Here is an 11,982-nt window from a genome sequence, read left to right as displayed (position 1 = left end):
CTAAGCTGGGTGGTGAGATTATGAGGTACATACCGTAAGTACTGTACAAGTACGTATGTCAAGTGCAGTAGCTAAATCACTAGCACGTACTCATGTACTTACACACAGAAAAAAAACTTACAAAAATTACTAAAAAAAAAAATTACCACGACACAAAAATGCTACAATAACACTACAATTGAAAAATTGGGTGGGGACTCTTTGGTCCATGATATATTAACCCAGAGGTTCGGATTTTCACCTACTCCTCTCAACTAAATAATAGGTTCGGTCAGTTTACATCCTCTTGCTAAGAGGTTCAACTGCCTACGTCCTATACACATCTCGACTGCAACATCTTGTGTGACTCTGGCCCGTGCTCTGGCTCTTATTGGCAACTGGCTCGTTGTGGCTCTGGCTCTTAGTGGCATCTGGCTGGCCTCGGCTCGATGGCCCTGGCTCCTTTGGCTCTGGTACGTGTATCGCTCAGGCGTTTGGCTCTTATTGCATCTGTGGACTCACTGGCTCTTGCTCTGGCTGGTGACTGGCGTTTGGCTCTTATTGCATCTTTGGACTTACCGGCTCTTTGCTCTCGTCTGTGGCTCTGGATTTGGCACTTATTGCCTCAGTGGGGCTTACTGGCTCTGACTCAGGCATCATGGTGTGGCTCGTTGGCGGCTCTGGCGTTCGCTCAGACTTGATAGTCGGCGTGTGGCGCGGGCTCGTTAACTGTTGCATAGCTCTTTTGACCATTGGAATGGCGTCTGTCATAAGCAGATCTTTGCTCTAGCGCGTCTCAGCCCGCTTCTCGGCATGGTAGCGTCTCAGCAGCTTCTCGGCTTTTACCTGGCCGTCTCTCGACAGTTGGCTCTTTGGGGCGGCTCTGGCATCGTGGCTCTGGCGCTTTGCTCAGGTAGGTTAACTAGGCGGCTCTCGTGAGTGTCTCAAAAAGGAATTCCACCCTGTGAGTTTCTCAACGGTCGAATTGGTGGCTCTGGCTCGATGGCATCTGGCGCTTGGCTCTGGCGGCTTGCTCATGTGTGTTACACAAGGCACGGAGGCGGGCTCTGGCATTTCAGCCGGCTCTAGACACCTCGCTCTTGGCTCATAGCATGTTTCAGCGTATGGCGGTCAGCCGTGGTAGGATTTATTGACTCATGCAAGGAGGTCAACCCGAAGGATTTATTGACTCTGTCACAAGCGGTCAACCCGTAGGACTCATTGACTCTTGGCTCAGGCGGCTTCACTCTTGGGCTCATGCGTGTGTCTCAACGCGTCATTGCTCTCAAGGCATTGGCTCTTGACCATGTGGTGATGTGTATCTTTCCATGCAGGGGAAATATCACAACCCTTGGGCGCTACCCAAACTCAAGCGGACGATCTCGTGCGTAGGCTGGCTAAGCTGTGTATGGCACGTCATCAATCAAGTCCATCGTTGCATGGTGGGGTGGGACAGGTTTGCTTCTCAGCTCCGCATTTCAGCGGGCTCTACCGCACCTACCGTCCATCAGAAGGTACCGCATCCTTTGCAGTTGCTGCTGCCCAGAGACTGGTCGCTTCTGCTGTTCTAGGAGGGGTCTAGGGGGGGTTTATATATTTTTGGAGAGCTCAATTTGGGTTTCGAGAAGAGCCCAGGTAGAAAGATATGTGCGTTTGTCATGCGCATTTGCAATTAACATGCATGAGGAAAAAGGGAGCCATAAATAACAATATCACGCGTCAAATGAGCTATGGTAATGGCAGAGCGAAAATACACGTGTGGTATCGTTTAAGAAGGTGTATATTTTAGATTTTTTGGAATTTTCCTGCTGAAAATAGTCCCAGTACTCGTCTACTTTGATATTTTGCGGCACGAAATTTTTTTTTCCAGACCGAACCCAAACTCGCTTAAACCTTGTCACTTTTCTCCAACAGGAGAATTTTTCAGCTGTAGAATATGTCCGAAAATTCCACGGATTTCCAAGGCGGCTCGTGTCGATTACCGATCAGCTGGTGTGGGAGCCGTGGGAAGACACCTGCTGTAGTTCTCGGCCATCGGCGGTCTTTCTGGGCTCGTCTTCTCAGAATGGCTGCCTAGAGGCACTGTTAATGCAAGTGTGGGCTGGTTAGGTTCTTTGCTTGTGGATAATGTATATGATGGGATGTACGTAGGACTTTGGTGTGGCTGGACGTGCCCCATGTGCGTAGAGAATGCGTAATTCCGTCATGTCCATACGAGACAGTCAGAGTTGACGAACGAACTGATGACTAAGAACTTAGAAGCGCAATACGAGATGAATTGTACAGGTAGTACGAATACAGGTACCGGTACTCAGCTGGGTTATAAGTGAAAAGTTTGGTTTCCATATCCACAGACCTACAGTTGACGGCACCGAGATGAGTGTCTTGCACTCCCCACACATTTACCATACTGGAAGTTGTTTACTCCAGATGGGTGTGATTACATGACTTGAAAAGAAGAAGTTGAGACAAGTGACCATTCAACTGAGATACTGCAGCCAGAGCAGAGAGCATCGGAAGCCTATGAGCATGTTAGAACACTCTCGTGTTTGTTTCACATTACTCCCATGCACCACAGACTCGGTATTTGGTCTCTATTTTACTCCGTTTACAATTAATGAGCTATTTAATCGTTAGTTCGCTGAAACTACAAGGCTGGCTGTCACGATATTCACTATCAGCTACAGTATCACCATGCAGGCTTGTAACTAATTGTCGATAACGGGTTAAGTCCCTGTGCTTTAGCGAGGCGGAGCATACGACGGGTCAGGTCGACGTGTGTATATCCACCCGTCGTATGCTCAGCCCAGATTGATTGTTTTCCCTGATTCTCCTTGTCTCTCGTACTCCACCTTCTTGTCGTATGATTGACCGTTACAGGGCCAAAAAAGCGTTCGATGGCTGTGCTAATGTTAAGGCTTAACCTGGTCTAGGTGCGTGAATCGACTTGTTCTCCAGAATCCAAAAATAGATGGCCTGGAGGATGTGGATGGAGGCGCAGTTTTTAACCCCCAAAATTCTCACATTCCCGACATCTCCCTTGGCCACAAATCCTGGGCACCTTCTGAGTAGCTTCATAATAAACCCCCTTTGTTGTCTTGGTTGCTATCTTGGAGACTCTTTTCTTTGTATTGTCTCTCCATCGGACCCCTGAGATACCCCCATACGTCTGTCCGAACCCAATAGAGGAGAGAATGCACGAATCAGCAACACTCTATAGTGCTGACTCCAGGTCAGTATGGGCCTTTGGCAAGCCGGGGAACGCAGATGACACAAATGCAGGTTTTGCGACTGTCAACGAGCCCCCCGCGGGACCGAGTCCCCTCTGTCTTCCGTACAAATGTCATGTTAATAATCGGCCCCAGTTGTCACATTCCCCAGACCCAGCCCAGCTTGTTTTGCCCAAATGCATAATTTAAGGTTGCAGCTCATGATGGGTTGTTTAACACTCCGAATGCAGCAGTATTCATTATCACCATTGACATGAGTGTGAGTTGCTATTGGGGGTAAACCCACCGCGGATTGAGTGGAACTTGTCCACGATACAGACACGCTTCTTCAAGCGCGTCTCGCTCCAGAACTCCCCGCTAACCCAGACCCTTACCAACGAAACCAGCCGGCCTCCTGTTGTTCGTAAGTTACCCTTTTTCTGACCGTACAGCGACTCTGGCGACATTGCCAGTGTCCCAATGACCACTTACTAACGCAGCTCGAGGGTCTCCCCCGCTCAAGATCACATGTGGCCCGCTGCTGCGATATCTCGGCATGCGCGACAAGGCCGCAGACGTCTGGCGAGGAAGCATCATGATCTGCACCGAAGATATGTCGTCAGACCTCTCCACCACCCCCTTTCTCACAATCACGTCCACCAATGGCTTCCAAAACACTCTTGAGGCGAAAAACATCCTCTCCGAAATGGGCATCTCGTTCTGGAGATGGTCCGTGGAGATCCCCATGACCAACGAGGAGCAGAAACTGCACTACCGCATCAACGAGGAGGCTGCTGCTGCCAGCTTCTTCGTGCCTGCTCTCGAGCAGTCCATGAACGTGGTTTTCCACTCGTGCAACGGATTCTCCATGGGTGTGGACCCCTCTGTGTTCAATGGCTCCCTCTGGACAGACGTCATGAAGGAGCACGAGAAGGCCCACTACCACGTTATGCTCGGAGGAGGAGACCAGATCTACTGCGACTCGGTCAAACAGTACACCGAGCACTTCAAGGAGTGGATCGAGGCCGAACATGGCCACAAGGACCGAATCAAGTGGACGCCGGAAATGAGAGACGAACTCCACCGATTCTACCTGTTCCACTACATGGCCTGGTTCGGAGCTGGATTCTGGAGAGGCCCCAAGGGCTCGACCCAGCAGACCAACCTTCCCCTTGCGTTTGCATCCATTCCCATGATCAACATTTTTGATGATCACGACATTATCGACGGTTTCGGCTCCTACCCTGAGAAAACCATGACTGGACCTGTGTTTGGAGGTATCGGACGAGTCGCCTACAAGTACTATATGTTGTTTCAGAACCAGACGTTGGTTGACATTGAAGGAGGGGCTCGAGACAACCTGACTGACGACGTTGAGGACCCCAGTTGGGTGCTTGGAGCCAAAACAGGTCCCTACATTCACAATCGGTCTCGATCCATCTATGCTCGTCTTGGAAAGAGCATTGCCTTTCACGGTCTGGACTGCCGAACTGAACGAAAGATTGACCAGATTATCACTCGAGAGACGTACCAGCTCAACTTTCAGCGTATCGAAAAGGAGCTGGCAGCTGCCAAGGGCGAGATCAAGCATCTGCTGCTTATGATCGGTGTCCCCATGGCCTACCCGCGACTCGTCTGGCTCGAGAGACTGCTAACCTCTCCGCTGTTGGCCCCTATCAGATACCTGTCTAGACGTAAAGTCGTTGCTGCTGGTCTGGTGAACGAGTTTGATGGCCGAGTGGAGATTCTTGATGATCTCGATGACCATTGGTGTGCTCAGCGACACAAGAAGGAGCGAAATGCGTTGGTTGAGCGTTTGTTTGAGCTTGCCCAAAAGTACTCGGTCCGAATCACGATTCTGTCTGGAGACGTGCATCTGGCTGGCATTGGACGGTTCTATACCAAGTCTTTGAACCCCACCAAGCACCACAAGGTGTCTGTCCCCGTTATCAACGACCATAGAAACATGCTGAACGTCATTTCTTCAGCTATTGTGAACACACCTCCTCCGGACACCATGGCCGACTTCCTTAACAAGCGGAACAAGGTGCATCATTTCGACTTCAAGACCGACGAGAACATGGTCTCGATTTTCCCCTGCGACGTCGATGGCTCTCACAGAAACAACAAGCGCCTGTTGCCCCGGCGAAACTGGTGCTCCATCATTGAGCTGGATAATCTACAAAAGTTTGATCCCAAGGCTGCTCGAATCGGCGAGAACCGACGTCCGGGTCCAATGGGGCCCGACTTTAAAACCTCCGGAGACTACACTACGCACATGGGTGGAGGATCCAAGAGTCAACATGCGGGTAAGAAGGTGGAACACATCAGCTCCAAGCCTGTCGAGGAGGAGCTTCCCATCGAGGCTCTTCCATCGTCTCTTTCTTTGGCTCTGCGTATTGAGATTGATCCCAGCAAGCCCAGTGGAGACACCAACCCCTACGAGATTCTCATTCCCGAGCTTCAGCTGCGCCCGTCCAGTGGGTTGTCATCCAAGCTCAGCAGCAAGGCCTGAAGGGGGTTCTTAGGGACCGAATCGAGGCATTCTAAATATAATCCACTCTGTACTTTTACCTTTCTTAATATTGACATTATATCTCACTTGTGCCTTGTATCGTGAAACCACCACCCGTGTCTGTAGACAATGGCTGCGTCGAATCGATTGTTTGTTTCTGCTGCTAATAATAGCACGCCCTTGCATGTTGATGGAGGTTCGATTCTGTGTGGAATGAGGGCTGTGGAGAGGGCGACCGCAGTACATACTCTCTTGTACATGCTGTACTTTGCACTCATCTGAGACAAGGTCTAACGTGCGTGCACCGTTTACATGAGAGCTGCCTGTCATAGTCACTCTGGCGCCGCTTGCCGAACCATGGAGTGCGTCCGCCAAAAAGACGGTTTCATCTGTTGGCAACTGCAAAAAGAAAGCGCCGGGGACAGGGTGAAACAGCTGGCTGTGGGTGTGCGACACGGCGCTGCGACAGTCTGACAAATAGATCATGGGGCAGTCGGATCGAAGTTTACTACTTGGTGGCGATGTTGATCTGGTTGCAGCCGAGTGTGAGAATACGAGCAGATGGCTCGGGTCAATGGTCCTTTGGGAGGCCATAGTTACACGTGGCACCCTTCTTGTGGTTGGCCAAGAGGAGCCAAGCTCATCTAACGGTGTACTGTACAGAAGCTGGCACGAATCATCGCCGGAACTTGTTGTACTGACACCGGTACATGAGACAAAGGGCCCACGTCATGTTGAGACCAAAGTCAATTGACCGACTAGGTTTGCCGCCTTTTGCCACCGTGGGAGGGTTGACTTTGGCGAGCGCAACGAATACGAAGATTGGAGCGCGACAAGACGACCGAGTCCAGCGGCCCCAGGAGGCCCGGATACAGTTTCGGCCCTGTCTTGTCAGATTTCCGATTGTGCATTGCTAGATCGACATTAAGGCTTGGCTGCTTTGTCACCTTGTCTTATCCAATAGAGTCTACGGTAAGTGAGTAGTGTCGAGACGACGATATAACACAAGAGACGATATTATATCTTTATGCCACCGAGCTTGGCTTCAACGGTACAGATGGTTTGGTGCGCTGGTTTCATTTGCCACACGCGAGACCACGAGCGAGTCTACTTTAGGTCTTGGTTAGCGTCCTGCTTTTGCCACCAGTGATGATGAAAGGCTCTTGACGGGAGCAGTGTGGGCACAAGGTCGGTCCATGCCGAGACCTGCATAATAGACACCTAGAGAGGGCTGATCACGAGAATCCTCCGGAGGCGAACACTTTGGGCCGTGGCTCACGGGGTGCGTTTGAGAGGCATGTCTTTGGTCGGCTAAACGGGAGGTTGTATTGGATCTTGGATATGGTCTTGGGGTTCAGTATCGTACAGTATGTACAGTACACAGCCCGAGGCCGAATCTAGGGTGGTTGCCAGCAGCAGGGTTACAATGGCAGTCAATGGTTTGTTTAATTCGAGACATTCGAGACATTCGAGATGTCTTTCACGAGCTACAGTGCGAGCCCAACTTACTGTTGGTATGACTAACAAACGCAGTTATCCAACCATCTATCGAAACCATGTAAGCCATTTATCATACCTCCCACCCCACCAGATTAAACTCTGGCCGCCGTTGTGTTCTATACCTCTTGGTAGCTTCGATAATACATTCTAAAACGTGGGTCCTTTTGCCTTTTGAGAGTCTAGCTGTAGGCGGAGCCTTGGACGTGACGCTCTAGTCCAGCACCGAATAATAACAAGGGTTTGGGGGTCCAGGGCTGAGGGTCCCGTGCATGACGTCAGCAAGCCCATGCATCAACCGCCGTTGTGTGTTTGTGTAGGATACGGGGTACGTCGACGTCTTTGCTGATTAGTGAGACAACAGCTGGCTCCAGCAGAGGAGACAAGGGCGGTAATTAAAACCGCCAAACAAGGGCCCCATGGAGAGAGCACGACGACGGGATGGTTTCGGTGTGTGGTTTCGTGGTCGGTCGCTGATAAATGCGGGGTGGCCTTCTCTAGGAGACGGCCGGTTCTAGAGGCCCAGAACCGTTGTCATGTCTCATCAAAGGCTTGGTTGCCAGTTCATGGGCTTGTTTTCCCCGGCTCCAAATGGGGTTAAACCTGCTTCAACAAGAAAAAAATGGTGTCTTATTTCGGCTTTTGGCTTTTTGGCTTTTAGTCGACTTTTTAGTTGACTGCCCAACTGTCTGGGTTTGGCCTTTAGCTCGCTTTCCCCAGCTAACGAAGCCTCAGACAAGACCTCACCGTCTTTGTTTGGCCCTGGCAACAAATGCCAAAGGCTCGATAGACCCCGTGATTCAGCCGTGCTAGCTCCAGTCACGAGACGGGGCTGTGTCGCCCTACGAGCTTGCTGTTGCAAGGTAGTGCTGTGGACGGTAGTAGTACGGTAGCTAGTACAGGCGGTCCAACGCCCCTCGGTGAGTGAGTTTCGGGGTCCGAAACCCATGTCAGTCACGGAACTAACCAACGCAATTACCTCGCAGCCCTGTGACACAATCAACAACCGCAAGTTCGATCCAGCCGTGTGCCAGTGCCGTTGGTTGTAGCCAAGACAAGACCCCGCCATGAGATATCAGATGCTCGTATAATCGCCCGTCGCTTCTGTCTATTAATAGCCCGGCGCTCTCTTATGGTTAAATGCCTACTTGTATTGTACATATTCCATCATTCTGGCAAAAGGAGCCTCTGGGCAAGTCAAGTCCCTCTCAGGTTCCGTCAAATCCTCCGTCTCCCTCCGTGACAGGTACGGAATCTCCGAAACCTTTGTCACGCTCGTATTCCTCATGTGGAATTCGAATATACGCTTAACTTTTCCAGATTGGGAGCGTGAAATTAGGGTCCTGACAAGTTCGGGAGGGAGGCAGGGGAATGCAGGATGGAGTCCAAAGTTTAGTCGGTGGCGACTCTTGTCTCTGCTCTGTCTCTCAGTTTTTGTCTACTCGGACCGTGGTCTGTTGCCACAAGGATCGGGGGTTTGTTTGGAGTTGACTCACTCGCGCTAGGCCCATGTTTTTGGACGCTGTCACCGTCATCGCCATGCAAGTATGGGTACAGTACGAACAAAAGTACAAGTACGATACTTTTAGTTGTCCACTAGTTGTACTTGGCAGATTCTCGTTCCGTTCCGTTCAGTTCAGCCCGTTCAAACACCAACCTCACCATGCTGCGGTCCACCCTGTCCCTGCCTAGCCCGCCTAGACACAACCTCAATCATGGTCTGATGTTGAATATTGATTAGCGCGCGGTGTACGGCTGAAGGAGTGTGGATGCACTATTTTTAGGGTCTTTTAAGTTGAATCCTAGATCCGAGTTGTTTGGGCAAGGTTTCGAAAAGTCTACAACCACGTTCGAAATGCACCCTCTCCGTGTGCTTTGAGACTTTTTAAACGACGTCATTCTGGGCAACCAGGGCTACGACGATGGAGTCATGTGACGAACAGCCGGTCTAACTGACAGACACCTCACTCCCGTCTTGACACACGCTGCACAAGTCGCTACTCTCATTCTCCCCGTTCTGAGAGTCTCCCGACCCGCCAGACATCCTCCTCTAACCTCTTCCAACCTCCTCCACAGTCCTCCAACCGTTTCACGGTGGAGGGCTTTGGGTTGAATCGCCGAGAGGCGCCGGAAAGAGAGCTACAGTACGAGTACACAATATATGTGAACCGACGCGTACGAAAGGGCGGACCACAGCACCTAGCCCATAGCCCACAGCTAGCCCACAGTTTGGCAAGGTTAGCAAACCACGACGGCTCTTGACCTTTCGAAACATGGGCCTTTTTGCACATATTACCCCTGTTCTCTCCATCGTATCGCACTCTGCGCCCCTCTCTACAAGTAACCCAGGCGTGTGCCCGTACTCGTACTCGATACACTCGAGCACACCAGACGATACCCCGAGTCGACTCGCTAAGAACTCCCTCTTTCCTCAATCACACCTTCGGTTCACTCGGTCTCCGCGCACATTGTCACAACAACGTTTTGGCCCACATGCCATCTACAGCCGGGGATACAAACAGACTCTGGATCCAAACCCTCCCTCTCTGGCGGGGCCGTGGATTGCCGTCACCAGACTGGGATAATAATCTCACCCGCGGTCTGTATCGAGTCTCCAGACTCGCCATGGCCTGTGTGTGGGACGCTTCGCGATGTTCGGTCCAAAGGAGTGTGGACCAGCAGCGTCTCTGGCCGCGTCGTCGGAGCTTCTGCATGTACCATCGGCGACCATGCTTTTCCACCAGCGGGTTCAGTGCATGTGTCCAACCGTTTTGTGTTTACTGGGGGGGGGCTCTGAGTAATGGCATCCGACGGAGGGATGTGCAACATGTGTGTACAGTAGTAGAGACTGGAGACGAGTGTGGTGTTGGCGTGAATGTGGGTGATATTTTTTCAACCGTGCCTGTTTTTTCGTTTTTTTGAGCTTTTAAGCTGGCAGAAAACTGACTAAAACCGTAGATTTGGCAAAAGCAAAAGAGGTCAAATTTATTTTTTTATTTTTCCACCGAATGAATTTTGCGATTTTCTAGGTTAGACGCACAACCTTATGTATGACAACTTTGGGGATTTCTTTGTTGCACATGCACATATCCTGCCCTTGTGCGCAACGCAAATAGAGCTAATTGAACTAACAGCACTAACAGCACCTCTTTTGTTATCCAACTATGACCATTGATATAAGTAGAGAACGGTTCCCGTGGAGGCTGGGGATTCCCAAGAACGAAATACTAACCTCGAAACCAGCCTTTAATCTGGAGCTCAAGAAACATCTTCCGACACATTCACGAGCCTCAATCACACACCCACGCACAATCACACTCACACACACCCTCTCAATCTCTCTTCTCTGATCACCTGCCACGATGATGCCCTCTCATTTTGATATCAATGAGGTGGTGGCCTGTGATACTCACGAGCCGTGTCTGGGGTACGACATTCTGTCGCCAGTACCATTTGTGGTCAACCCAATGTACTCCCCTCAAGAGGAAGAAGATGACTGTGATGAATTTCCAGACATACCCCAATCCCTAGACCATATCACACAGCAGCAGCAACAGCAGCAACAACCACAATTAGCAGTGCCACAACGCTCGTTCAGCGACGTGTTGAACGGCCCACAGTATGATTTTTCGCTCTTCCCGCCAGACCAAAGCTTCCCCGATGTCAACTCTTCTGCTCCTTATGTTGAGCCCCGAAGAGTGTCTCTTCCAGCGCGCAACCAGACGGGAAACATCAGCAAGCCCAACGTGGCCACCAACATTGCCAATACCGACTATTCTGTGTTTGTTCAGCAACTGATGGCTGGTTCCAACACCATGAACAACAACATGAACTACATCCCTACCACCGTGATCAAGGAGGAACAGCACGCGTTCGGCAACTATTCGTTCGACTTCACCCAGGGCCAAATGCAGACACAGTTGCAACCGCAGTAGCACTCCACACAGCTATTGACACAGAGCATTGATATCCCTCTACCCGATGTGAACCTGTCAATCACCCCTCCCCAACCGTCCACGACCCCACTGCCGGCGACCGTGACCATCAAGGAGGAGCACGAACCACCGAATGTATCTGCCAAGCCTGAGGTTGTCCCAGAGGTCGAGGAACCCGTGGAGGTGGACTTCAACGGCCGAAAGCACAGAAAGTGGAGAAACCGAAAGTACAAGTGCAAGCACTGCGACGAGATTTTCTACGACAAGAACCTGGAGGAGTTTGCAGCACACATCCAGAAGGTGGAGAAGGAGACGGGCACCACCGAAGTCGCCGGACGACACTACAAGTGCGAGTCGCCTGACTGTCTGTGGCACATTATCGGCTTTGTTCGAAAGCTGGAGGCCCAGAAGCATTACGACCGACGCCATGGACACCCCAAGTTCCAATGCCGGTTCTGGTGTGAGGGAGACATGGAAAAGTTCCCTGGAAGCAAGACTTGTTCCACGCGATGGCATGTGGACAGTGGAAACCGGGCTCGACACGAGCGTGCGGTCCACGGCCAGGTTTTTGAGCAGTCCAAGTTCTCTTCTTAGAGCACTTGACGACTCTGTGATTATTAGGGCTACTGTATGCCCACCGTACATACTAACTAACCAACGAGATATAGAGTGTGTAGCTGATGACCCGAGTCTCGAATCTTCGTGACTCTATATCGGTTTAATGGATTTTATTTATTGTCATGAGTCATTGGTACTATGTACGAGTAAGTTATGTTTTGTTGAGAAGGATGCACCATCAACCTTACTGGACGTAGAATTGTATTCTGAGTCATAGCTATAAGCAAGC

General features: G+C 50.9%; 4 protein-coding genes and 1 pseudogene across 4 annotated transcripts; 4 read left to right on the top strand and 1 right to left on the bottom strand.

The window, feature by feature from the left end:
• Nucleotides 1–792: 792 nt before the first annotated feature.
• Nucleotides 793–1,283, top strand: YALI1_E13453g (uncharacterized protein; the record flags this gene model as incomplete). Its single annotated transcript, XM_068282972.1, has 3 exons — nt 793–892; nt 949–1,116; nt 1,159–1,283. 3 exons carry the CDS (start codon nt 793–795, stop codon nt 1,281–1,283), a joined length of 393 nt encoding a protein of 130 aa, XP_068139073.1.
• Nucleotides 1,284–3,462: 2,179 nt separating this feature from the next.
• On the top strand, nt 3,463–5,703 carry YALI1_E13428g (uncharacterized protein; the record flags this gene model as incomplete). The annotated part of the gene is made up of 3 exons (XM_503785.3): nt 3,463–3,468; nt 3,576–3,612; nt 3,689–5,703. 3 exons carry the CDS (start codon nt 3,463–3,465, stop codon nt 5,701–5,703), a joined length of 2,058 nt encoding a protein of 685 aa, XP_503785.3.
• A 9-nt stretch (nt 5,704–5,712) lies between these two features.
• Nucleotides 5,713–6,297, bottom strand: YALI1_E13402g (uncharacterized protein; the record flags this gene model as incomplete). Its single annotated transcript, XM_068282971.1, has 1 exon — nt 5,713–6,297. The coding sequence occupies one exon, from the start codon at nt 6,295–6,297 to the stop codon at nt 5,713–5,715; it is 585 nt and encodes a 194-aa protein (XP_068139072.1).
• Nucleotides 6,298–10,562: 4,265 nt separating this feature from the next.
• YALI1_E13360g (uncharacterized protein) lies at nt 10,563–11,135 on the top strand (the record flags this gene model as incomplete). The annotated part of the gene is made up of 1 exon (XM_503783.3): nt 10,563–11,135. One exon carries the CDS (start codon nt 10,563–10,565, stop codon nt 11,133–11,135), a length of 573 nt encoding a protein of 190 aa, XP_503783.2.
• Nucleotides 10,563–11,729, top strand: YALI1_E13359g (Compare to YALI0E10505g, Misc non-coding, no similarity; annotated as a pseudogene).
• The last annotated feature ends 253 nt before the right edge of the window (nt 11,730–11,982 follow it).

The sequence above is a fragment of the Yarrowia lipolytica genome, chromosome 1E (genome assembly GCF_001761485.1).
Source record: "Yarrowia lipolytica chromosome 1E, complete sequence".
In the NCBI taxonomy this organism is placed as follows: domain Eukaryota; kingdom Fungi; phylum Ascomycota; class Dipodascomycetes; order Dipodascales; genus Yarrowia; species Yarrowia lipolytica.
This window is presented reverse-complemented; position numbering and strand designations above follow the sequence as displayed.